General features: G+C 42.3%; 2 protein-coding genes across 5 annotated transcripts in view; one reads left to right on the forward strand and one right to left on the reverse strand.

Annotated features, from left to right (window-relative positions):
• ARHGEF4 (Rho guanine nucleotide exchange factor 4) overlaps positions 1-3,984 on the forward strand; it is an 87,868-nt gene extending 83,884 nt beyond the window's left edge. For all 3 annotated transcript variants that reach the window (XM_072788665.1, XM_072788666.1, XM_072788667.1), the window contains 3 exons: positions 116-359; positions 1,136-1,213; positions 1,778-3,984. In XM_072788665.1, the coding sequence (XP_072644766.1) occupies positions 116-359; positions 1,136-1,213; positions 1,778-1,929 (474 nt within the window). In that variant the 3' untranslated portion in view covers positions 1,930-3,984. The remainder of the gene's footprint in view (positions 1-115; positions 360-1,135; positions 1,214-1,777) is intronic.
• The window catches only part of FAM168B (family with sequence similarity 168 member B), a 51,284-nt gene continuing 27,175 nt past the window's right edge, over positions 3,654-27,762 (reverse strand). The window contains exons 3-8 of one of the 2 annotated variants that reach the window (XR_012013009.1): positions 26,069-26,152; positions 10,803-10,945; positions 10,489-10,666; positions 8,595-8,720; positions 7,370-8,147; positions 3,654-7,338 (exon numbers count right to left, since the gene is read on the reverse strand). Coding sequence is in view for 1 of the 2 variants with exons in the window: in XM_072788676.1 (XP_072644777.1) it covers positions 8,608-8,720; positions 10,489-10,666; positions 10,803-10,945; positions 26,069-26,152 (518 nt within the window). In the remaining variant the exon portion in view is untranslated. Of the gene's footprint in view, positions 8,148-8,594; positions 8,721-10,488; positions 10,667-10,802; positions 10,946-26,068; positions 26,153-27,762 lie in introns of both variants that reach the window. The other variant, XM_072788676.1, reaches the window with a different exon arrangement.

The raw sequence follows: 27,762 nt of genomic DNA on the forward strand, positions 1-27,762 counted from the left end.
GTGTGCTGCCCACTGGCCCTCCCAATTGCAGGGTGCGAGGTGAGGAGAGTGGTTCAGAGGCCTGGGAGGGACCCAACAAGCAGGATAGGTCAGGAGCTCACGGAGTCTCTGGCAGGACCTTCTCCGCCGGGATGTGCTGTACTATAAGGGCCGAGTGGACATGGATGGCCTGGAGGTGGTGGATCTGGAAGATGGGAAAGACAGAGACCTCCACGTGAGTGTCAAGAATGCTTTCCGGCTGCTCTGCGGCACCACAGGAGAGAGTCACCTGCTGTGTGCCAGGAAGCCTGAGCAGAAACAGCGCTGGCTCAAGGCCTTCGCCAGGGAGAGGGAACAAGTGCAGCTGGACCAGGAGACAGGTGCGAGACCCTACTCAGCCTTGCTCCACTGTGAGAGCCCACCCGGCCCTCCTGACTCCTGAATGTGAGGTCAGGAGAGCCTTGAAACAGTGTGTCCCACAGCCCAAGGGCCTCAGGGTTTAGCAAGGTTCCAGGACATCTCTTTGTTTCAGCCCTGGGGCATGGGCCCCCTGGTCTGTTAGGCTTTGCTTCCAGAACACACATATATACACATATGCATGCACACTCCATAAAGTGGGGGCCCTCTGCTCAGCTGCAGAGACCTAGCGAAGCCCTTTTCTAGCACAAACCATTCAAGTAGGATTTGGGAACTGGCTTTGAGAAGCCTCCTCCACTCCAACATAAGCAAGGCACCTCCCACTGCATTTCTCTCTTCTTGATGGGTCCCTGGGCATCATGTTCAGAGTGACCAGATTGGCTGCTCTTGGTCTGGGAAAGGAGTCTCTACCATAGTGGAAAGGACGGACACTAGATGCTTGATACATCAAGGATTGGGTCAAGGTGAGAGATGGAGCATGGAAAGCCATGTGGGGAGGGCCCTTGAGCATGTAATGTTCTCTGCCTTGTTGGCCAAGGCAGGCTGTCTGAGCAGAATGCTGAGCTTCTGCAGCATGTTGGGACCCCAGGCCCTATGGGAGGTGCAGAGTACCCAGAGGATCACACAGATACCAGGAGGCACTGGCCAAGAGGAACACTGGATGGGGAGGAGGGAGGAGGTAGAAAGGCAGCCAAGTCCTCAGAGTAAGTGGAGGTCTTTTTGTGGCTCTTCCTCTCAGGCTTCTCTATCACCGAGCTGCAGAGAAAGCAAGCCATGCTGAATGCCAGCAAGCAGCAGGCCACTGGGAAGCCCAAAGGTAAGTGGATGGTACCCTATCTCTTCTAACAACAGCCTAGCCCTAGCCATGATCAAACTCTTCTCTGACCCCCAGAGCAAAGCCAGCTAGCACCTGGGGCCCATCTACTGCCCACTGCCCACTGTAGGTATTTATTCCCGGATTGGTGAGGCCACCAGTGACAAAGCTTTAGTCTGAGCAGTTGATTTTGCTCTCGATTCCCGTGGGTCTCCCAAAGCAGTACTATTAGTGATATCACAGCTCCCCATGCAGCACTATTTCTGGCATGCCTCCATATAACCCCCTGCCAAGGAGCTCATAGCCCCATTTCTTCAGAGATGTGAAATGCCTGGCCTGGGGCCTATGCTACGGAGTAGCTCCAGGACCCACACTGTCCCTGGTCCCTTGTCCATCTGCTCTGCAGGCCAGAGGGTGGCCCAGGCCACTGGAGGTGGTTGCCCTTATAGGAAGTTCCCTCCTGTGGGACAGACCTTATCCCACTCCCCTACCAAGCAAAGGCTGCTGCTCTGCCCTGTGCCACCCGGCTCCCTAGGCACCTACGTAAGATCCCTTTCTTCTGCCTAGCCCTCAGCCGGCCCTACTACCTGACACGCCAGAAGCACCCGGCACTACCCACCAGCCTGCCCCAGCAACAGGTCTTAGTACTGGCAGAACCCAAGCGGAAGCCTTCTACTTTCTGGCACAGCATCAGCCGGCTGGCACCCTTCCGCAAGTGAGCCAGCTTCCCATCTGGCAGCACTCTTGGGACCTGGCCCGGCAGTGGGCCTCCAGCCTTTTCCCCTGAGGCCCAGCGCATGTGGCCTCCTCTGCCTCACGCACACTGGAAGCTACAGACTGAGTGAGAGAGCTGCTTGGCCCCCCATTTGTGGGTTCTTCCCTACTACTGGTGCACAGAAGACACCAGCTGGAGGGGCAGGGGCCCACAGCAGTGAGCCTCCCACTGCCCCCTGGACTTCTATGGGGCCTCCTGGGAGGCACAGTGCAGAGTCCCCGGCCAGGGCAATGTGTGTGAGAAGACTGGCCGCTCTGAACCCTCTTCTCTGGACATTTAATCATCCCTCCTCCTCTTTTCTCTGGGCAGGAAACCATCTGCCTTTAGCCTCTGCAAAATTGGGCTCTGTACACCTCTGCCCTCCAAATGCCCCTCAGGCCCCCAGTCCCCCAGTTGCTGGTGCCAGGCAACTTGCATCACTGGAGGGTGGGAAGTAGAATTCTGTGCACAAAAATGTCCAGCCCAGAGCCTACTCATTTCTGCCTCCCAGCCCCTCTAGACACCCCTGGCTGCTGGACACCCTCCTCGTGATGTGTTTGTTTATAGTGGAGAGAAAACAAAACCATAGTCACTGCATACATCTGTCAGGGTTCGTGACCAGTCCACATATAGCTGTGGGTTGACTCCAGAACCTGGTCCTTTTTTTTTTTGGTTTGGATTGTGTGGTTTTTCTAACAATGGGGAAAAGAATTGTTATTAGTGACACAGAAAGATTGCCTTACCCTAAGTGAGTGTGAGAAGCCATAAGGACTGAATTCTGTGGCCCAGCACCCAGGATTGACCCACCAACCCAGAGGCCGGTGGTCATGTGAGTTAAAGAGAAGCCCACATCCCAATGAGAAGGGTTACCCATAGTACAACCAGAACCTGAGCTGTCTCTTGCCCACGGGGATTCAGCAGCATGTACAGTCAACTCTTGCACTATACCTTCTCCAAGCCAGAAACCACATTTAATTTCATAAAAAACTTATGAAAAATTACCTGGCTGCCAGCCCTTGTTTTTCCATTTTTGTCTGTGTATTTTCTCCTTTGCATTCCCTGTCCTTCCTGTACCTCTTACCTATCTCTGCCCTGGGCATTTCCTTCAACAGAAAGGATGATACAGCATCACTCAGTGCTGTGGGAGCTCATTTATTTGCAGACCATGCCCTCAGAGCTTTGGTGGAAAGAAGCAGAGGTGATGGGAGAAGTACTTCAGAGACTCAGAAGGAGCTGGGAAAACAGTGTATGGCCTGGGAGCTGTCCTGGCTCAGCGCCTGCAACCCACTCAGGCCTAGAAGCCCACTGCCTCCTTCACTGCTCCCAGAGTCAATGTTTAGCTGAAGTTTAGCAAATGTGAATTTGAGGGTCAGGCAGTCTACAGTCTTTCTGGGTCCTAGCATCCTCAGTGAAATGGAGAATGTGTCCTCCCAGGAGGACCCAGGCCAGAGGACCAGAAGAGGAAGAGGGCCAGCTTTCCTTCCCTTCCTCTTGGGGAGACAGTCCCCACAACCTGTTGCCTCCACACACCCTTACACCCAACACAAGGTCCCTGAGGCTGAGCACCACAAGGCCCTCTGCCCCCAAACCCTGGATTTCCTAACTTGAAAGAAGCTACATCACCTCCCAGCAAGGCCATGCCACTTCAAAATAAAACCTACAGGGGAAAAAAATTTAAAAACCGCAATATGCAACACAAGTCAATCTTTATTGAAAACTGCAGTATTAATACATAACAATTCTTGTTACAATAAACGTGCTTTTAAGAATTTTAAATCTGAGCTCATCTACTCATCAGATTGCATAAAAAATTAAAATAGTATGAATTTACACATAATGGAACTGGCTCAAGATGGATGTTCCATTCCTTTATATTGATTGACACCGTAAGTTCAATGCAGAGGTGAGGGATGCCTTTAACACTGGAAGACAATGCTGACTTAAGCTTAAAAAAAGTACCAAGAGAACGGTCTAAAAAAAACCCAATATTTAAAAATTAAAAAAAAAAAAAAAAAAAAAAGGAACCATTTCCTAGTCAGTCTGAATCCATGTGGCTCCTTGGGGGCTCTCCTCCATCACAGCAACCCTGCCAGGAGCAAAGCAGAGCCCAACTATTTTACTGACCACTAGTCTACATAAAGACCCAGGGGGATACTGACAAGGCTCACCTCCAAAACACCAGCCCTGGGAGCTCCTGAAGACCACCGCAGGTTCCCTGAACAGACGCCTGCCTCTCTTCTGTCTCCCTGTCCCAAGTGAGCAGACTTTAGTCTTTGGGATTCAAATAAGGTTACCCCTAGGATTTTCTGTTCTTCAAATGAATAGGGGTTGAGGAGGGGGGACAAATCCTCTGAAACATGTTAAGATCAACTTTGCAACTTTCTACCCAAAAAGATCAGACCCTCCTGTGTAGCAGGTCATCTGCAAGTCTGTTCAAAAAAAGTCTGAAGGACCTTCAGGAAAGCTCAGGCTGAATAATAAGCAGCTCAGGGAAAAAAACACACACAAACATTTGAGACATGCTAGAGAGAAGAGAGCTAAGCAGTCTGCTCTTCCCCTGAGCCAACCACACTCCTCTACAGATATCCCCACCCATCCTTAGAAAGCACCAGAGAAGAACCAGAAGCTGCCCCCCACCCTCAAGCCATTCACCCTTAAAACTGCGAGCCTGCTGAGGGGTCAGACAGGCATCCTGTCCTGTCTGGGCAATACTCAGGTTGGCAATGACTGGGATATCCAGCCATTAGCCGCCAGATGGGGAGAAGGTGGCCCAATTAGTCAGAGAAATATTGTTTCCAAATGTTTACAAGAACAGGTGAAGAAGTCTGGATTTCCATTTTGAAGTAGGCCCCAATATAGATGTGGCTGGTGTTTGCCACTTTTTACTACCCAACTGGCAGGCACACTCATAGCAACCCCTGGGCCAGATATCAGCATATCCAAAGTGCCTTAAAATGTACTTCCTCTCATTATAGAAGTGATGGTGCCACCAGATGGAGCAAGGCACTATATGCCCAGCATGGGAAGGGCAAGATGTCCACCAACCAGGTGCCCAGCCCAAGGTTCAAGACCTCTCTCATCTCCTGTAAATACTACATTTGCATAGCACTCAAAAGACACAGATTCACAGAATAGCAACTGGCAGGCCTAATAACCATACCAACAAGAATGTTCTAAAAAGATTTAACACAAGAGATCTAAAAGGTTCTGGAAGTACCTCGCCTCTGTGCCTATCACATGAATGGACCTGGCCCTGATGATAGTCTCACTTTTCAGAGGCAGCAAGCTAATGGGACCATCGCTCATTACTAAACACTCAAGTCACCAGCCCGGATCCAAACAAAATCTCCATAACCAGAAAAACAGACCTCCTAAACCTTAGCAGAAAAGCTGTAGAACAAAAAAATTTTTTAAATACCCATTCTTGTTTAAAAAAATTAGGTCCTTTGCTTGCCTATCTCCACTTCTAAGAGAACCATAATTCAGCTGAAAGACTCTCAAATTAGGAATGTCACCCCCCCCACCCCGACCAAAGTTAAGTTTCTCTGGATGTTCCACTATTATGCTTGAGATATCAAATTATGAACTTTATAATAGAAATCTATTCCTTAGTTAATTTTACTGGAATTCAATGCTGTTAAAATTACAACCTATGATAGTTTTGCTACTATTCATATGTCCAAATTCTTACCTGCTAGACAAGATCTACCTTTCATTATCATATTTGATAGCTATGCCCTGATAGGTTCAAAACTGAAAAGATTTCCAGATGTATTCCATTATGCAAAAATATTTGATAAAGTCTTCAAACACACCTTCACAAAAGGGAAAAAGATTTAAGAAAATCGTAAGGGAAAGTTTATGAAGCTGATGTAAACAGGGGCAAAATGCAACCCACCCTCCTTGCTCTCAAAAACACCAATTAATTCAGTGCTTGTGAAAACACTCACCCTGTGTGTGCCATGTCTTAAGCAAGCCCAATGAAGCATCCTATATAACTTCTTTCTGTTCAATTCAAATAATTCCATCCCTTACATATAGTTTTGTGTGTGTGTGTGTGTGTGTGTGTGTGTTCCCATTCTGGTGCTAGGGCTTTTTTTAAAGCATACACTAAAATCGTATTTTCTCCTAATCTATTACACTAAACTGGGGAAACTGACTTTTCTGTTACTTGGTCAGTTCAGCCCTGGATCCCTTAGAACCTATCAGATATTTATTACAAACCATCTATTATACAGATGGAATTACCAACAAAGAGTTGAAGAACTGGACACAAACCATGTGCCTGGAATAAATGGTTCACACATATACAATCTCACTTGCTCTCTCTCAAACACACATGTGGGTTAAGTGCTAATGAGCAATTTAAAGAACTTATCAGTAAGCACACTACATTAATAGACATTAGGAATAAGGAATCTTCTGTTTACAATGATCCATGCAAAAATATTCCTAAACTTCTTATAAAATAAAATGTGAAAAAGAAAATTATGGGGTACTTACCATAAAAAAATAAGGTTACCAAAGGCTCAGAGTTCAGGTGTCCCACTCAACAAATGAGGCCAAATGCCAAACCAGTGCCAGAGCCCTGACCTAGCTGCCAGAGACAGAAGAGTAGGGTCCCCTCCCCAACCAAAGCCCACAACACTTGAAACAATGATGGGGTGAACAGGAGCACACCCCCACCTGACAGACTGCTGAAAGGGAACAAAACCCTCACCCTCCCACCCCTTCTTTGAACAGACACACACTCCCTCAAGACAAGCTGAGCATAAATCCTCTTTGTTTCTTATATACAATATTCAGACCTTAAACACAAAGTCCTTTCCAAATAAATCCCAGCAGGCAAATATATTCTGATTCTGCCTGGCCCTATGTTGTCCATACCTGCTTTATGCTAAAAGCCCTCAGCTACAAGACATGGCAGACAAGGCTCACAGACGAGGTACCAGCCCTTCCCTCACACCTCCACAGACCCATTTCCAGGAGCCACCTCCAAATGGTTTCAGATGACAAGTCTCCATCAGGTGGATGGGCCCCAACACAGCCACAGGCCTGCCTCTCTAAAAGAAACAACTTTAAATAAAGTTTTGTTCCCGTTTAAAATAGTTCTTAAATATACAACTTTCTTCATAACAGCTGAAATCTTTGCCCTTCTTTGGTGGGGGGAGACGAGACGACAGCAACGCCTACATATGTTTTCAATGGACTGAAACATTTCAGGGGAGGTGTGGGGGGGGAATGGTTTTCTAAGCTAAATAAAGGAGAAGCCAATACATCCTCCAAGTGTGGCTGTTTCTCCTTCATGTACCTTCCATCCCAGAAAAATAATTTATGTTCTACATAGGACTTTTCCAGTAAAGATACAGAAAACCTCTTATCTGTAAGAGGCTTATAAAGAAAACTTAGATGGCAGAGAAAAGTGCTTTGCTGATACAGACACCACTTCTTGCCCCTAACTGTACTGGCCACACAACTCTACACTTTTAGGATCATCTTTAAGAATGTCCATACCACAATGCCCTGGCAAGACTAAACAGCAAGAAAGAGATGCCCAGTAAACTGGCTGCATCCCAGGCAGTGGTGGCCCTTCCCATACTCTCCCCCATTCCGTGCAGTTAGTGTGAAAAAAACAGAATGCTGAAAAGTCAAAGTCCACGTTATCAACTGGCAACCCACCTCAACCCCAAAGGCTGAAGAATCATCTAAGGGATTTCAGATACTCTATGAAGAAATTCACTTTAACACTTATAACTTTAAGACTCTGGATACATTACAACAGTGCATTAGTGATACATGTTATAAAATGCTTTTCCATTCCTTTGGGTTTGCATATGATGGTTTTGCATCAGTCACTGCAGGTAGATTGAGCAAGCTTTGTTTTTGTGTTTGTTTTTTTAAACATGCATTCAACTAGATATGATTCAGAATAGATTAATACTCCCCTTTTTATCATTACAGTTAGCTAAAAAATTGCCAGGCAGCCCACAAAACAGGATTTACTTTAAGACCAACCCACAGAGTTAGTTGGAGACTAATGGCACTGGACCTGCTGGGCCGGGCCATAGTAGTGTTTAGCTAAGTGTCGAGAGCATTAAGAAGAAAGTCCAGGTTGGAGGCGCGAGGCCTGCAGCACCAGCTGTGGAACCTCCATGATGTGACTGCACAGCTCCATCCTCAAATCTGGAAGGGAAAGAGAGAGACATGGAGTCAACAAAGAGTGCCTCTGGCACCGCTGCTCCAGAAATAGAGGTGTTTCATTAACTCAAGGAAGACAAAATCCATTAGAACCAGAAAGGGCAGTAGCAGGAAAGGCTATTGCTTCCAGTTCCCATGGACCTCAGAGACACTTCCAGTTACAATTAGAATCCTGTTTCCTCCAGAAAGCAGTGGGAGATTAGAGCATGGAACAGGAAAATAATAAAGTCTATAGGGTACAAAGCAAGTAGTCAATGGATTCCTTCCTTCTACTTTGTAGAGTCAGTAAGAACAAAAATTTAAATACCACATTGCTTTTAGGTTAACAGGTAGCATTTTTCTCATTAGTGCTTAAAATATGGTAGATGTGCCATTCTGTACTGAAAAAATGCACCTTAGTCAAGAGCTGACACAGGCTTCCCGGTCACTTACGTTTGCAGGGTGATCACCACTGAGGGGGCACGTAGCTGTAGGTGGGAGTTCCTGGGGCCCGATATGTGGGCACAGTGACTGGGTGGGGGGCAACAGGAGTTGGGGAGTGGGCGGTCAGCAGGGTACCTGGAAGAAAGAGCAGCTGTGTCAGTGGCAGGCAGCACCACCCACACAGGCTGCCTGTAACCAAACAGCTCCATGCTGCCTGGCAAGAGCCTCTGGGCTGGCCTGCTTTGAAAGTAAAAAGGGGTAATCTTGACCTACAGTGCTATCAGAACCCTGATCATACACAACTCAAAGTTGTACAAAGCAAGCTCGAATAATAATATCTGTAGAAGGCTTTGTGCCTCCCCTTCATATGAGAATACTCCGTGATTTTTATAAATCAGATGATCACTGACAAAATAAAAAAATTATTATTTAGCCTTAAAAAAGGAAACTTGTTACATACTATAACATGGATGAACCTTGAGGATGTGCTAAGTAAAATAAGTCAGTTACAGAAAGAGAGAACCAATAGGATTCCACTTCCACGAGGTATGTCAAGTAGTCAAACTGATAGGCAGGAAGTAAATGGTGGTGGCCAGAGGCTGGGCTCGGAGTGTGGCCTGTATAGGATAAGGTGAGTTGTTATATTTAATGAGCACAGACCTTCAGCTTTGCAAGGTGAAAAAATTCTGGAGATCTGTTTTACAAAAAAATGTGAATATACTTAACTATATAGTAAAAAATGGTTAAGACGGTAATAAATTGAAGGGAGGGAAGGAGATTTCAAAGTACATGAGCTTCTGAGTATACAAAGATAAATGTATTTCTCCTATAACTGCATAACTCAGCAATTCTCTGAGCCCATTTGTAGATAAGAATAACCTCAAACCTAACAGCCTCACCTTGTTTCTCTTCACTTCCATCTCCCTGCCCACAACCGACCCACAGCCTGCCAACCCTCCCTCCTCCACATGCCTCAAACATGCAGTTTCTGTCTCTTCACGGGTAGGTATGGGAAACCCAAATACAATGGAGATCTGGGCAGAAAAACACACAGTATCCTAACATACCTTTTTCTCTAGCACAATCTCCCTACTTTGAAGTTTGTTTTTTTTTTTTTTTTTAAAGGGAGGGGAACTTAAAAAAACAAAAAAACAAAAAAAACCCCACAGCCACAGGCAAGCAAGTGCATCTTCTGTACCTGGCCGCCCTGCCACAAGACCTCCTATGCCTAGTGGAGGTTACCTAGTCCCTAGACATTACATCAAGCCCCCAGGGCCTCCACATTTCCAAGAAGATGTATTCAGCCTACCCAGGAGACTCATCTCTCCATGGTTTATTTTTCTGACCAAGGGAAGCCTTGGGAAACAAAGTCGACCAATGCCAAAGGGTTTCTCCAAGTAGCTGTTACATATATTAACACAAAGCCAGTTTTCTTAGATTTATGTAAACACCAACATTCACACAACTTGCCTTGCAAAGGGAGCCCACACTTAAGGGAGGTACCAGAAGGGCCAGCCCACCTAGATCAAAATAATCCCCTCCTGCTCAAGTTTGTTGTGCTCCTCAGGGGGACCAGCCACTCCTCAGCCCTACTGCCAAGGGCTCAGCTCAGTCGTCAAATACAGAGATCACTATCCACTCGTGCCTACAGGGAGGGTACTTGGTTCTTGGCTTGTCACTCTCAACTCCACACTCAGTCTCCTCTCAACTGAAAGGACAAGAGGAGGAAATGAAGGGAAGGGAAAAAAAAAAAGATCATACGCTATTCCTTTCCTGAATCGTATGTCCTTCCATGCAATTCGAGCCATGAAAAATCAAACTAAGGATCAGAGAATTAGTGAGCTCTCCCTTCCCTTGGCTCTCATGCCATCATAAAACAGGCGACCCAGGGTCAAGGACTCACCTGCTGACATGGCCATAGTGGTCCCAGCCACCATGCCCATGGTGACGCCGTTGCCTCTAGGTGGAGGGATGGGAGCAGGGTACACTGTCGCCGGCATGCCATTGGGCTGCACCACTGTGGTGTGGTGGATGACGTGAGGGGGTGCTGCGTACAGGGGCTGTGTGTAGTACGTGCCTTGCTGTGGAGAAGAGGAGAGACAACTGCCACAGGGATCCACGCCCCATGGATCAGAGAGCCCAGAGAGAACCAATCCTTCCCATACACACAATACCCATGAGCACCATTAAGAGACCCACAGCATACCCCAGGCCTACCTGCGCGTAGGGGCTCTGCTGGGGGTAGGCACTTCGCACAGGGTACACAGCGGTCTGGTAGGGGTTAGGGGAGGAGGAGTATGGTGGCACTGCCCCGCTGGTGGGGGAACAGGACACTTTGTAAGGTGTGCCAGGAGTATAACCTGAAACAAAAAAGCCAATGGCCATGAGAAATCCAGAGCTTTTCCTGTTAAGATCAAGAACAAGACAGGGATGTCCACTCTCATCACTGTTATTCAACATAATACTGGAAGTTCTAACCACAGCAGTCAGACAAGAAGAAATAAAAGGCATCCAAAATGGTAAGAAAAAAGTAAAACTGTCATGCAGATGACATGGCACTATATAGAGAAAACTCTAAAGACTCCATCAAAAATTAGAATAAATGAATTCAGTAAAATTGTAGTATATGAAATATACATAAATCTGTTGTGTTTCTACACACTAATAACAAGGTAATAGAGAAATTAAGAAAGGAGGCCCATTTACAACTGTACCAAAAAGAATAAGATACTCAGGAATAAATTTAACCAAGGAGGTGAAAGACTTGGGGGAAAAAACTGAAGGCAACACAAACAAATGGAAAAATACACCACAATCATGGACTGGAAGAATATCATCAAAATGTCCTTAACACCAAAAGCAATCTACAGGTTCAACACAATCCCTATCAAAATATCAACAGCGTTTTTCACAGAACTAGAACAAACAATCCTAAAATTTATGTGTAGAACCACAAAAGACTTCAAATAGCCAAAGAAATCTTGAGAAATGAGAACAAAGCTGGAAGTATCATAATCTCAGATTTCAAGACATATTACAAAGCTACAGTGATCAAGACACTATGGTACTGGCACAAAAATAGACACATAGATCAATGAACAGAATAGAGAACCCAGAAATAAACTCATGCTTTTATGGCCAATTAATCTACAACAAAGGAGACAATATACAATGGGGAAAAGACAGTTTTTAAAATAAATGGTGTTGAGAAAACTGGACAGCTACATGCAAAAGAATGAAACTGAACCACTTTCTTACACCATACACAAAAATAAAATGGATTAAAGACCTAAATATGAGACCTGTAATCTTAAAACTCTTAAAAGAAAACATAGGTAGTAATTAATCTCTTAGACATTGGCCTTAGCAACATATTTATGGATCTCTCAAGCAAGGGAAACAAAAGCAAAAACAAACTATTAGGACTACATCAAACCAAAAAGCTTTTGCACAGGGGTGCTTGGGTGGTGTACTCGACTGAGCATCCAACTCTTGGTTTTGGCTCAAGTCATAATCTTAAGGTCATGGAATTGAGCCCCCTGCCAAGCTCCCAGCTCTGCACTAAAGGAATCTACTTGGGTTTCTCCTTTCCCTCTGCCCTCCCTCCTGTGTTCTTTCTCTCACTAAAAGAAATAAATCTTAAAAACACACACCCACAAAAATAAAAAGCTTCTGCACAGAAAAGGAAACCATGACAAAACAAAGACAACCTCGTTACTGCAAATGAAAAATCTGATAGGGGGTAATATCCAAAATACATAAGTAACACCAAATAAACAAACAATCCAGTTAAAAAATGTACAGAAGACCTGAATAGACATCTTTCCAAAGAAGACATACAGATGGCTCACAGACACATGAAAAGATGATCCACATCATTCACCATCAGGGAAAAGCATATCAAAACCACAATGAGATCTTACCCTGCACCAGTGAGAATAGCTAGTATCAAAAAGACAAGAAATTTTAAGTGTTGGCAAGGATGAGGAGAAAGGGGAACCCTGGTCCACTGTTGGTGGGAATGTAAAATTGGTGCAGCCACTACAGAAAATAGTATGGAGGATCCTCAAAAAGTTAAAAATAGACATATCACATGATCCAAAAGTTCCACTACTGGGTATTTAACCAAAGAAAATAAAAACAGTATACATACAGGCAAACAAGGATTGAGTACATCATTCCTATCTAGGAAACCAGCTCCATTGTCAACAATAAATAAATATTTAACAGTGAGGGGGGTCCCTGGCAGGTGCTAAGAGGTTCCCAGCACTTTCAGAGGTAGAGCCTGGTGGAGAAGGAGACAGTCAAGTTGCCAGCTCCTGCTGAGATTCTCCAGCAGAAGCAAACTGAAATTACAATAATAAATAATAACACAACAGTAATAAAAATAATATGCTTTGACAATTATCACAAAACCAACCACACATTATAAATTTCTCCTGGAGGACCTGACAGTGCAGAGAGAACAGTGTTGCTTTTCCTGGGGCGTAAGTAGGCCGCCTAGTTCACGTACCTCTCCGGCCTGGGCTTGTGCAGAAGTCCTACCAGAAAATGTGTGTTTGGTGCTGTCCTGAGGGGACAAGCAGGTTCTGATTTCCCCCTTTTTGGCTCTTCCAAGCAGCCTCTGTCCCCAGCTGCACCCCCAGCTTCTAAGGTCTTCTAAGGGTCTTCTAAGTCTTCTAAGGTCTTCTAAGTCTTCTAAGGGTCATCGTGGTCCCTGGCCCCATTTCCCCCAACACTCCTGCTTATTGTAGCATTATTTACAATAGCCAAGTTATGGAAGCTACCCAAGTATCCAAAGACAGAAGGGATAAAGAAGATATTGTATATACGTCTGTGTGTGTACGTACGTACGTACAAATATACACACACAAACACACACACACAGGAGTATTACTCAGCCATAAAAAAACGAATGAGATCTTGTCATTTGCAACAACATGGATAGACCTAAAAGGTATTATGTTAGGTGAAATAAGTCAGATTGAGAAAGACAAATACCATATGATCCAATGATTTCACATACACGTACAATCTAAAAAACAAAATGAGAACCACGGACTCATAAATACAGAACAAAGCAGTGGATGCCAGGCTGGGGGTAGGGGGAATGGTGATGGGTAAAATAGGTGAAAGAGGATTAAGAGATACAAACTTCTAGTTATAAAATAAGTCTGTCATGGAGATGAAAACTACAGTACAGGGAATATAATGAAGAATACTGTAAAAACATTGCATGGTGAAAGACGGTGAGCAGACTTACTGTGCTAAGCAATGAGCAACACATAGAAATGTTGAATCACTATGTTTGTACACCTGAAACTATTGTAAAATTTTAAAAGAAAAGGAAAAAAGGCCTTAATTCAAACCCACTTTCAGGCCTGGCACTGGGAGGAACCAAGTGTGCAGTGAGGAACAAGGCAATGTTCCAGCCCTGACTGCAGTCAAAATCTGACACCACGGTGGCCTTGTCTAACCTCCACAAAAATATGACTTCATTTCTAGACCTGATGTGCAAGAATGTATGTGAGGGGAGTAAAGGTAGGTGGTATTTGGGTGAGAAGGAAAAAACAAAGGAGAAAGTTCGACTGAGAGTATACTCAACATAAAGAAATACCTGTCCTGTGGGAATACAAATTAGTACACTTTCCTGGGGTACCATCTGGCATTAAAAGTATGGATTGGAACAGACCAACAACTATAACAATGCTCATCACAGTGTTGGTTATTACAGCAAATTAAAAGGGGAGGGGGCAAACATGTCAAACACTAAGGCTAGGGATCCCTGGGTGGCGCAGTGGTTTGGCGCCTGCCTTTGGCCCAGGGCGCGATCCTGGAGACCCAGGATCGAATCCCACATCGGGCTCCCAGTGCATGGAGCCTGCTTCTCCCTCTGCCTGTGTATCTGCCTCTCTCTCTCTCTCTCTCTCTGTGACTATCATAAGAAAAAAATAAAAAAAAAAACACACAAAAAAAAAACACTAAGGCTACTACAGTAAAAAGATCTGAGTTAAGACAGCAAGTTGAACATATACGTTTGCCATCCAAAGTGACAATAAATCAGATTAATAAGTAAAAGATGTAAAGTCACACGGATGAAGGATGGGAAAGAAGACACCACTTTAGAACCTAAAAGGCAAAAGTGGAAAATGAGTTGGCAGACTCAAAATAGCTGCATCGCAGCCAACAGTGAAGAGAGCCGAGAAGCTACCAGGAACACCCCTTCCTCAACACCTGGAAACTGTTAGCACTTGCTTCCAGGAGTTTACAGAGGGCTACAGTGGAAGAGTGCCTAGAGTCTATTTGGTGAACAGGCAGAAGACGTCTAGCTCCCCTTCCTGCCTCCCCACCCCATTCCAACACAGAACAGAGGCTTATTCTCAAGGGAGGCTAAGAGATGGTCTCTGAGCTGCTATGTTCATAGCAGGTTTATTCATAATGACCAAATGTCCACCAGCAAACTACTATATCCATATAATAAAACACTAGTCAGCAACCAAAAAGATACAACTGCTGATACACACAACATAGGATAAGTCTCAAAAAAACTGTAAGATGCAGAAGTCAGACATAAGAACACATGCTGAGGGTGCTGGGCTGGCTCAGTTGGTGGAGCATGCTACTCGATCTCAGGGTTGAGGTCAAACCGCCATGTTGAGCATGAAGCCTACTTAATAAAATTTAAACAAATTTATATATATATATAAATTTTATATACACGCTAAATTCACATAAGAAACTCTAGGAAAGATGAACCTAATCTTCAATGATAGCAAACCAATTAGTGGTGCTTAGGGGCCAAAGGGCATGAGGAACTTTTCAAGAGAAGAAAGTCACTTGGCTGTGGTGGTGTTACACAACTGTATGCTTCTGTCTAAACACACCACACCATATGCTTTAAAAGATAACTTTCAGTATATGTAAATTACACCTCAATAAAATTGCTTTCTAAAAGTATCTGAAAGGGGCACCTGGGTGGTACAGTTAAGTGTCAACTCTCGGTTTCAGCTCAGGTCATGATCTTAGGGTCATGAGATCAAGCCCCACTTTAGGATCTACACAAACTCAGGGGGGAGTGTGATGATTCTCTCCCTACCCTCTGGCCCTCTCCGCACCTCTCTCTCTAAAATGAATAAATCTTTAAAAACAATTTTTTTTAAAGTGTCTGAGATACTACTTCTCATTTATTACAAGGGCTCACTCACACTTAGTTCATGGGAATGTCAAACAGCACAACTTCTCATAAAGCTAGAGAAATACTTTCTATAGGACCCAGAATTCACTCTTAGATATTTGCCCTAGAAGAATAAAAACATACATCCACAATAAGACTTAAAAGAAAAATGTTCACTTCACCCAAATTTATTCACAATAGACAAAAAATAGGAAATAATCCAAATGTTCATTAAAAGGAGAATGGATAAATTACAATACATCCAAATATACACTACTCAGTATCAAAAAAGAAAAAAACATGAATAAATCTCAAACCATGTTGAACTTTTAAAAGATGCCAGACACATAAAAGAGCACACATTGTACAATCTCATTTTCAATACCTAGCATGTAAGTATACCTATGGAGGCAGAAAAGGGAGGGTGGTTTGGTGAGGGCGGAAGGAAAGTGTCTGGGATGATCAAAGTGCTTGATTTTGATTCAGGTGGTAATCACATGAGTCTATACAATAGTCAAAATCCGCTTAACTGAATACTTAATACATGAGTGTTTGTGCATAAATTACACCTCGAGTTTAAAAACAAGTCCACTTGGGTGGCTCAGGTGAGCATCTGACTCTTGATTTTGGCTCAGGTCATGGATCTCAGGGTCCTGGGATCGAGCCCTATGTCGGGCTCTGTACTCAGTGGGGAGTCTGTTTGAGATTCTCTCTGTCCGTCTCCCTCTGCCTTCCACCTTCTGCTCACATGCGCTCTCTCAAATAAATAATTAAATCTTAAAACAAAAAAGCTGAGTATTAAGAAAATTAGAAAAATTTAAATGACATTATTGGACTGTGGTTAGAAGTGTACATATATTTTGTTTTTAAGGGAGAAAGAGAATGAATAACTCCCAGGAAATTAATGTTTGGTTTTTCTTAATTTATTTATTAGAGAAAGGGGCAGAGTAGAGAAAGAACGTCAAGGAGGCTCCCCGCTGAGCAGTGGAGCCCAACCACACAGGGCTCAATCTCACCACCTTGAGATCATAACTTGAGCCGACATCAAGAGTCAGGCACTTAACCAAGTGAGGCACCCAGGCACCCTGAAATGCACTAGTTTTAAATGATGCTTTTTTTTGAGCCACAAAGATATTTCCCTTTTACAAGGATCAAGTCAGTCACAGAGGTCCTTCTTAGAACTGTCATGTACTTTGTGTGCCTCGGTTTCACTCCCCAAAATGTCCTGCATGGCATTCATTATGAAGATGCTGATAAAGATACTACTGGCCAAAATGTCACACAGTCCTGTGTAGCAGAGTGGGCACAACCCCAGATCTGGATATGAATCCTGACTCCATTGTCCAAACCAGGCAACTCCCAAGCTGTTTGAAGAAAGCTTCTGTTTGAAGACTGAAAAGACCCTCCCTGGTTTTTCTGTATTATTCTGAAATTCATTTTAACTGCTATGTCAACTGTAAGTAAAAATAACAAACAGCCACTTTGCTCAGGTGGAATGCTTCCATCACCATAACTGGGCCACAAGTTTGCCCACCATGTCCCAGCATCTCATTGATCCCAATATGATAAACTGATTCTGCAAAAGCAGCAGCTATTTGAGGAAGTGAAAACACACAATGAATTCATGAAAAAAGTGAAGAAAATAGAGTCTCTAAAAAGTCTATCACTATTCCTTTTTTTTTTTTAAGATTTCATTTATTGATTCATGAGAGATACTCAGAGAAAGGCAGAGATATATAGACAGAGGGAGAAGCAGACTCTATGCAGGCAGCCCGATGTGGGACTCAATCCCAGGACCCTGGAATCACGACCTGAGCCAAAACCACTGAACCACCCAGGCGTTCCAGCCTACCACTGTTCCTAGTAAGAAAGTTTAAGACCATTTTGTCACTATTCAAAATGCAGAAGGAGCTTGGAGCTCGGATTGGATACAAAATGGAAGTTGCCAACCTGAATGAGCCTCCACAAATACAGTATAAAATCAAAACAAGGAAGATCCAGGTATATAGCCCTTCACAGAGAGATTCTCTGACTCAGAAGCACTCTTTTGACCAACCACATCCACTGAAAAAAGATGAAGTCCTTCACACACAACCAATGAATGGTCAACCTATGCCTTTCATTCTTCTAATGGAGGCCCAAGGCCTACTGCTGCAGAAATCCCTCCAGCTGGCCCTAGGTCTCTTAATCACCTGAAGGTGTCTTATAGAAGAGGATGAGATGATTCCAAGAAGCTACTATGTGCATACACCTGTCAGAATGCAACCAAATAGTACACTTAAAATGTGTGCATCATATGTAAATTTCACCTAAAAAGAAAACTAAAACAGAACTGCAAACAAATGTTAATGATATATACACTGAACTAAACGAGTAAAGTGTATTAACATCCACAACCTACTTTGAAACATATTAAAAAAACAAGATGCACTGCAGGTAGAGGGAGGGACACATAAGTGATACAACTAAACTGTTAATTTTATTTATATTTTTACTTATTTGAGAGATAGAACAAGCATGTGCACGCACAAGTAGGGAGGAGGGGTAGAGGGAAAAACAGACTCCCACCGAGCAGGGAGCCTCTATGCAGAACTCGATCCCAGGGCCCATGACTCTTGAGCTCAGGGTCAAGAGTTCAAACCCCACAGGGGGATACAAATTACTTAAATAAAACTTTAAAAAAATAAGTTGATTTTTAAAGGTTTAATTTAGGGATGCCTGGGTGGTTCAGTTGGTTAACCATCTGACTTGATTTCAGCTCAGGTCATGAGCTCAGGGTCATGAGATTGAGCTTTGTGTGGGGCTCTGCACTGGGCATAGAGCCTGCATAAGATTCTCTCTCTCCCAATCCTGCATCCTGACACTCTTTGTGCACGATCTCTCTTTAAAAAAAAAAAAAAAAAAAAAAAAAGTTTAATTATAGAATTTTGGCAGTTTACATGCAGATGTTCACTGTGAAACTTTTTTCAGTTTCTCTGTATACTGAAAATTTTCACAATAAAAATGTTGGAAAAAATAGTCACCCACTATTTCTATCAATGACAGCAATGATTTTTTTAAAAGACTGATTTATTTTAGAGAGAGAGGGAGTGGAGACAGGAGCAAAGGAAGAGGCAGTGAGAATCTTAAACGAACTGCCCAAGCACAGAACCTAACTCGGAGCTCCATCTCAGGACCCTGAGATCATGACCTAAGCCAAAATCAGGTCAGACACTCAACAGATTCTGCCATCCAGGTGCTCCAGCAATGATTTTTAATATATGTTATCTTATTGCAAATTTGTATAACTGTGAGCTATGCCCTAATACTAACCAGAAAATATATTTTGTTTTCTTATATAGGTACTTTCTATCCAACACTAAAGACAAATCAGTTTCAAGAAAACAAATATATTTCCCAGTCAGTTAAAACTGAGTATGTGCTAGGCATTCTACTTTGTGTTTTATGCAACACTAGCTCCAATGTATCCACAGAATCTCAACAGGAAGCTTAAAATACATACACACACCCCTCTCATAGTATCCAAAACTGACATGGCCTATCTAAAATAATTTTTAGCCTTGTCAACCATTCACAATACAAAACCAAATACATTCACTACACAATCTTTAAAAACAGTAATAGCTTTCCAGAGTCTCCTCTCCTACAAAGACCATCATATGAATGCAACACAGACAACAAAATGATTAGAATCTTTCTCCTTTCACTTTTACCAAATAAGTGAGTCATTGCTGGCTAACTTCCTCTTAAGGAAAAACTCATGTAAAGGCCCACTGTTCTTACTCTGCTGTGAAGTGCCAAAAGCTTTTTACATTCAAATAGATCATTTCTTCCAAAACTGCTGTATACCACAAGAGATTTTATATAATTTTCTTAGCATAAAAGGCATTTATTTAGAAACTTCAGAATAGGGACACCTGGCTGGCTCAGTGTGAGGAGCATGCAAGCCCCATGATGGGTGTACAGATTACTCAAATAAATTAAAAAATTAGAAAAAAAATCTTCAAAAAATATTAAAAAAGAAAAAAGAAAATCCTGAACATAAAATGTGAGAAGGAAAGACCTGCACCAAAACACAACATCAAGAAATTTCAAAACACTGGAGACAAAAATAGTAATACAAGATTACCAAAGAGAAACCCAGATTACAATCAATCAAGCATCAGCAAGGTATCACAATTCTCAGCAGCAACAATGGAAGCTGGAAAACAATTAAGCAAGGTCCTCAAAATTCTGGGGGCCAGAGGGATGGGGGCAGATAACTGCTAGCCTAGAATTCTATAACCCAACTATTAAAGTATAAGTGCAGAACAAAATGTTTTCAGACATGAAAAAAATCACAAAAATGTGACTCTTCCATACTGTTGGGAGACTACAAAAGGAGATCCTCCACTAAAACCAAAAGGTAAACTAAGACAAGGAACTGACCAGAAGGGAAAGGGAGAAGAAATCCCTGACATATTGGAGAAGAATGACCCCAGGGTAAGGCCTAACCTGGGATACCAGGACCAGGGAAGATAAAGCAGTTGCAGAAGAAAATAGGCACACATTCATCAAAGGATGCTCACACAGTCACAGTAACAGGGATGGGAAGGAATGAGGTTACCTTCAAACTATGTGCATGTAAACCCTTCATTAAAATGAAAGAAACAGATTCCATGACCCCACGACCTGCTAACATTCTAAGGCTTTTCTCTTTTATGTGGCTGCTATAAGTGAAGTTTTTCTTAAACAAACCTGGGGCCTTACTTCATGAACATAATTCAAATCTTCGCCAATTTATTCTCCATCCAGCCCTGCATGGCATGACCAAGGAAACTATTTCATCACTTAAGAGTGATGAAACATTTTTCTCCCTTTAAAATGTGTACTAGTAGGTAGGGGAATAGGTTAAATAGTTCATGGGTATTAAGGAGGGCAATTGTGTTCAATACTGGGTATTGCATGTTAAGAGATGAATCACTAAATTCTATACTTGAAACTGATATTACAGTGTATGTTAACTAGAATTTCAAAACTTGGAAAGAAAAAAATACTCCCTCATGTGCTAATGTAGTGTTTAAATCACTTCTTAAACAGAGTTTACTGTAAAGAACTGAATCTTCTCTTGAAGACTTCAGATGATCATTGCAAATATTAATTACAGATACTCACAACTGTAAATGGGAGAAGAGAAGCCTGAATGTGCAGCCTCAGGGTGTGCATACTGCCTGCCAGAATCCTCAAATAACACAGCTGAGAGGATATGTTAATTCATTATATAGATGCCAAAAATGAAATAAAATCACTTTCCCAGAAGTGACACAGCTACAATCTGAGCCACATCTAGCACACTCCAACCCCAAACTCTTTCCAATATATTGCTCTGATTCCAAAAAAAGACAACCCACTGTGGCTGCATGCGTACTCAGCCTACTACGCTTATCCATGAGGATGAAATGAATGACACCTCCATCTCCAGGCTCTGAGTAATGGAATCTTTCAGCAAAAGACATGACATCTCATCACAAGGTTCTCTAAACCCTTGCTATGTCATACTTAGAAGAGTTAAGAAGTAATAAGTAGTCTTAGGATTGCCAAAGTGCTTCAAAAGCCAATCTCCAGAAACACACCACCTGTGTACTATACATCAGCTTTGTCCACAAATCTGATGCTGAGAGAACCAACCAGAAGGCAGTTGAGAAAGCAGCAGAACTGAACACAAAATTTCTTTTTAACTTTTTTTATTGTGACAACTCTGGCTTGCTCATCATGTAAGATGAAAGGCCCACTGAAAAGGAAAAAATTTTAAATTGATAATATGAAACACTGAGCAGATGCCAGAAAAAGATAGGAGCACTGCTGTGGCCCAGACTCAAATCAGGTACCTGAAGCACTGGGGGAACGCTGGTGGGACCTTCAAAGTGCTTTCATTTTCACATCTGCAAATTTCATATACATCTTTATCCCCAGCCTCTTCCTGCTTATTTTTTATTCTCAACTTATTTTGTCATTTACAAATTTCACATACATCTTTATTAACAGCTTTCCCTAACGATCAGAGGGGTCTGACAATACTGGGCCAGCAGTCTGGCAGCTGACAACTCTCTAGTATCTGTCAGCAGATGTCCCTGTGAATACGGCAGGCACTGCTGGCAACCACCATCCCCAACAATCCCATTACTCCTACCTGCCTCCAGCTTCTGGGGTTACAACAGCAACTTGAGAACAGTTTTGGAAAAGCAGCAAGAAGAGGACGCATCTCTCAAAGAGAAGATGGAGGACACATGTTCTACAGGTTGGCCCCAAGGCACCCCAAAGGAAGAAGCTAACCAGACCTAAAAACACCAAGCTTCCTCTTGGGGGAGTACTATACTCTCCAGGCAAGAAAAGCTTTGACAGCCTCAAACAACTTGAGGCTCTTTTTGTAAAAAAATAAAAAAAGAGTTGGAAGCTTTTAGCACATTTTTGTTTGAAGATTTATTTACTTGAGAAAGATAGAGAATGCATGCGCCTGCACAGGGGGGCAGGGCAGCAGGAGAAGAGAGAGAATCCTAAGACGACCCCGTGCTTGGGGCGCCTGGGTGGGTCAGTGGTTTGGCTCCTGCCTTTGGCCCAGGGAGTGATCCTGGAGACTCGGTATCAAGTCCCACGTCAGGCTCCCTGCATGGAGCCTGCTTCTCTCTCTCTCCCTGTGTCTCTGCCTCTCTTTCTCATGAATAAATAAAATCTTAAAAAAAAAAAAAAAGAAAAAAAAAAGAAGACCCTGTGCTGCTGAGCATGGATTCCAATCCTACGACTCTAAGATCATAATATGGGCCAAAACCAAGAGTCAGACACTTAACCAACTGTGCCACGCAGGCACTTCGCTTTTAGTACGTTTTTACATTAACTTGTTGTACTCCAAGGAGAAACTGAGTACAAATAAGCTACCAGGGAAAATTCTAGAACGTGACATTTTATGGTAGTTTGCAGCATAATCACATACAGTAACAAACAACTAAATTCTTAAGAAAAAAAAAAAACTTCAATCTATTCTTCTCATCATACATAAAAAGTAAACAAAATGGGACACAGACTTAATGTAAAACTTAAAACTATAAACCTTCTAGAAGAAATATGAGAACATCTTTGTGATTTGGGTTAGGCAAACATTTTTAGAAATGACACCAAACATATGACCTACAACTGAAAAAAACAATAATCTGAAAATTATTAAAAACTCTTGCTCTTGGGGTATCTGGCTGGCTCAATGGAGCGTGTGACTCTTGATGTTGGAGTTACAAGTTCAAGCCCTAAACTAGGTGTAGAGATTACCTACAAATAATCTTTAAAACACACACACACAGAACAAATTAAAAATAAAACTCTTGCTCTTTTAAAGACACTGTTAAAAGAATGAAACAAACACTACCAGGGGAAAATATGTGCAAATCATGTACCTGTAAAACAAGTAAAACTGAGTAAGAAATTCAAAACTGATATACAGTAAAAGATGTACACACTTAACCAAAGATGTTACAAATGGCAAATAAGCTCATGAAAAGACGCTCAACATTATTAGTCCTTAGGGAAGTTCAAATTAAAACTGGGATGACACATTACCATACCACCCCCCCCCAAAAAATGGCTAAAATTAAACCGAATGACCATACCAAGTGTTGACAAGAAGGTAAAGGAACTGGAACTCTCATACACTGCAGATGAGAATGTAAAATGGAATAACCATTTTGGGAAAACAGCTTGGCAATTTTTTACAAAGTTAAATATACACTTGCCATGAAACCAACCACTCCCCTCCTTTGTATCTACTCAAAAATGAAGCATTACATCTACACAGACTTGTACAGAGATATTCACAGCAGTTGCATGTTTAACAGCCCCAAACTGCAAATAATCCATAGGTTCATCAACTAGCAAATGCATAAGCAAATTGTGGTATTCCCATACAACAGAAACCCACAATAAAAAGGAACTATGACATGGATGGTAATTATGGAGAATGAAAGCAGTCCAAAAAAAAAAAAAAAAGAAAAGAAAAAATTACATTCCATAGGATTCATTTATATAAAATTTTAGAGAATAAGACAATCTACAGGGGAAAAAAACAGGTCAGTGATTTCCTGGATCCTGGTGGAGATTACAAAGGGGCAGGAGAAAGCTTTTAGAAATGAGAGCTATGTTCACTCCCAACTGTGAGGGCGATATACAAAGCATCAAAAATTACCAAACTATACACTTCAAATACGTACAATTTACTGTATGTCACCTATACCTCAAGAGAACTACTTTATTTATTTATCTGACAGAGAGAAAGAGAGCAAGCACGTGCAAGGGGAGTGGCAGGCAGAGGGAGAAGCAGTCTCCCCACGGAGCAGGGAGCCAGATGCCAGACTCCATCCCAGGACCCTGGGATCATGACCTGGGCCAAAGGCAGTCACTTAACCAACTGAGCCACCCAGGCGCCTTTAAGAGAACCACTTTTAAAACGTTAAACAACGTAAGAAGTTTTACAAAAGGAGATGGACAGTGACATTTAGCTGTTAAAGAAACCAGTGAAGAAAAAAAATAAAAACAAAAGAAGAATAAAACAAGAAACCAGTGAATAATAATATAATATTGCTAATCCCAGGAAAAGGATTTCTATAGGATCTCTTTTTTTCTTTTCATGTTCTCAAAAAATATTTAATGACACAGAAGTTCCCTTGTTAAATGAAAAGAGCTGGATTAAAAAACTACACATAAGGCGGGACACCAATTTTATAAGACCACACACATACAACTTAGAAAAACACCAGACAAGACTGCATCATGACACAGAGTGATTGCCCATGTGGTGGTGGGTCTTAAAGTTGTTTTTTACACGAGTGAACCGTTCATACAATTTTAAAAGCAGTAAGTGAGGGTTTATGGAACTGCCAGGATCAGGTACTAATGGGAGACCCAGAACCTACTCCCCAGGTTGGCTGGAGAGACGACAGCACACTTGGCTGGAAAAATGCTTTGAGGGTAACCCTGCCCAGAGGCCAGACAAGGAAGAGGGATGTAGGTTTAATCAACAAACAAGTACTCTAGGCGAGGTGGGAGAGAAAGAACGTTAAGTAAAAGCTGGCAAAAACACAAAACAGAAACTATTCTGGAAAGAACAGGCCAATGTGTCAAAGAACCAGAGATTAAAGGAGAATCTCCCCCTCAGTCACAGGAAACCTTCATTGGGGAACATTACTCTGGTGTAAGCAAGCAGGAAACATGAACTAGAGGAGAAAAGGCTTGGGAGCAGGAAGACCAAACCAAGATCTTTGTCTAGGTGTGAGCTATTGGCTGAACAAATACAGTCAGAGTAGGAAGAGAAAAGGAGAAAGGGACAGAAGAGTCAGAGAAGGAAGAATTTTATGATTAGCAAAATAGAATTCAGGGAAAGGATACTACGCCTCTCTCTTTTTCTGTCAAAGTTAACTGTGTGGCTAGGGGTTCCGAGGTGAAAAAAGTGAAGCACCCCAGCAGATCCATGAGGCCAAGCCTTCAGGTCAGTGTGGGCCATCACTACTGCAGCAGAATCACAAAGTCTAGTCTAGGTGAGTAAAGCCTGGAATGAGCCCACACTAGAGCATAAGCTCACAAAGTCCCACTGTCTTTTACAAAGTTCAGATCCAAAACAAGTGGACTTTCAACTGTATCACTGATTTCTAAAATCTAAAAATATTCTCACGCATTTGAAATTAAGACTTTGTTTTAAAACTATATAAGACACAGCATAGGGAATATAGTCAATGGAATCAATGGAACTGTAATAGGGTTGTCCAGTGACAGTAGCTCTACTTGTGTAAGAAAAACATAAAGCAGATTTGTAGAAATCACTGTGTTGTATACCTGAAATTAATGTAACATTATCAACTACACTTCAAAGAAAAAATAATAAAACTATAATCGAAGTGCCAAAACAGTATAGAGAAATCAGTCATCTCTAAAACTGTTAGCAACATGGAAATTCCATCTATTAACTTGGGAAAAAGATCTTTAGTTTCTAGTAATCAAAACTATTTCATAAATATGTAATCTGGTACTAGTTACCTATAAACAATGTATGATTAGAATACAGATCTATGTGTGGAAGAACATCAGAAATGCAGTGTCTAAAGTGTTATGTGCAGTAAGAATAAAGTTTTTATTTCACTAAAATAAAGGCTAAACTTATGAACCAAGAAATCAGTTCAACCCCAAATCCTAATACTATACCCATACTTCTCAAAACCCAACCACTTTACATTCTCCTTTCCCCCGGCCATGAGGATAAAGCACTTCTGCCAGCCAGCACACATATGCTGCATACCTGTTTGGAAGGTAGGATTCGCTCCAGGGTACATGTTGGGGGAGTAGGCAGGAGCTGCAGCTGCGTAGCCCATGGGGAAACCAGCTGGAGAAAAAAACAGAACAATGTGATGTCACCACCAGAAGGAGTTACACAATTTTACAAACATGGCTCCCACAGACTCAATCCTTCTTATCCCCTTCATCAAACTCCACATATTGATTTAAGGAGCCCAAGAGTACTACATATGCCAAGCAGTGTCACTACTAGTTGTTTCCTTTCCTCAGAATTGGGATGGATCACAGATGTCCATTAACAGATGAATGGTTAACAGAGATGTAGTGTATATATACAATGGAATATCACTCATCCATAAAAAGAATGAAATCTTCCCACTTGCAACAATGTGCATAGAACATTGCTGGGTATTATGCTAAGCAAAATAACTCAACTAGAAAAAGACAAATACCATGTGATTTCACTCATATGTGGAATTTAAGAAGCAAAATAGATGAACATTAAGGGGAAAGAAAGGAAAAATAAAGATTAAAAAAAGTGGAAGGCAAACCATAAGAGACTTAACTATAGAGAACAAACTGGGGGCTGCTGATGGGGAAGTGGGTGAGGGAATGTGGTAACTGGGTGATGGACACTAAGGAGGGCACTTGATGTAATGGGTGTTATATGCAACCAATGAATCACTAAACTCTCCTCTGAAACTAAAATACACTATATGTTATCTAACTTGAATTTAAATTTTAAAGAAGGAATTGGAATGGGTCACAAATATAATCAAGTCTTTTTTAAACCTGTCAGTAAATGCTTACAACTTCCTACAATTGAAAAAATTTGGGCAGCCCGGCTGCTTAGCGGTTTGGCACCGCCTTCGGCCCAGGGCATCTGATCCTGGAGACCTGGGATCGACTCCCACATCGGGCTCCCTGCACAGGGCCTGCTTCTCTCTCTGCCTGTGTCTCTGCGCCTCTCTCTCTCTCTCTCTGTCTTTCATGAATAAATAAATAAAATCTTTAAAAAAAATTTTTGGCAGAAAACGGAGTTAGAATGCCAAAAAATAACACACGAACACAAACCTAAGCTGAAGTCGGGAAATTCCTAACACTTCTAGCAGCTTTATTCTAGACTGCTAATAATTTATTACTTAGCAACAATAAGAATGCTAAGATATCATGTGGTGAAGGGGCTGTTAACTGGCACCACTGACACATGGAAATGGGAAAAATTCAGTCTTACAATCCACTTGCAAGCAACCTAATATTTATTAATATAAATGAAGAATCTTTTTTTAATTTTTTAAATAATAAATTTATTTTTTATTGGTGTTCAATTTGCCAACATACAGAGTAACACCCAGTGCTCATCCCGTCAAGTGCAACCCTCAGTGCCCGTCACCCATTCACCCCCACCCCTTGCCCTCCTCCCCTTTCATCACCCCTAGTTCGTTTCCCAGAGTTAGGAGTCTTTATGTTCTGTTTCCCTTTCTGATATTTCCTACCCATTTCTTCTCCCTTCCCTTTTACTATTATTTATATTCCTCAAATGAATGAGACCATATAATGTTTGTCCTTCTCCGATAGACTTACTTCACTCAGCATAATACCCTCCAGTTCCATCCACGTTGAAGCAAATGGTGGGTATTTGTCATTTCTAATGGCTGAGTAATATTCCATTGTATACATAGACCACATCTTCTTTAT

This window comes from Canis lupus, chromosome 20, assembly GCF_048164855.1.
Source record: "Canis lupus baileyi chromosome 20, mCanLup2.hap1, whole genome shotgun sequence".
Taxonomy (NCBI): Eukaryota; Metazoa; Chordata; class Mammalia; order Carnivora; family Canidae; genus Canis; species Canis lupus.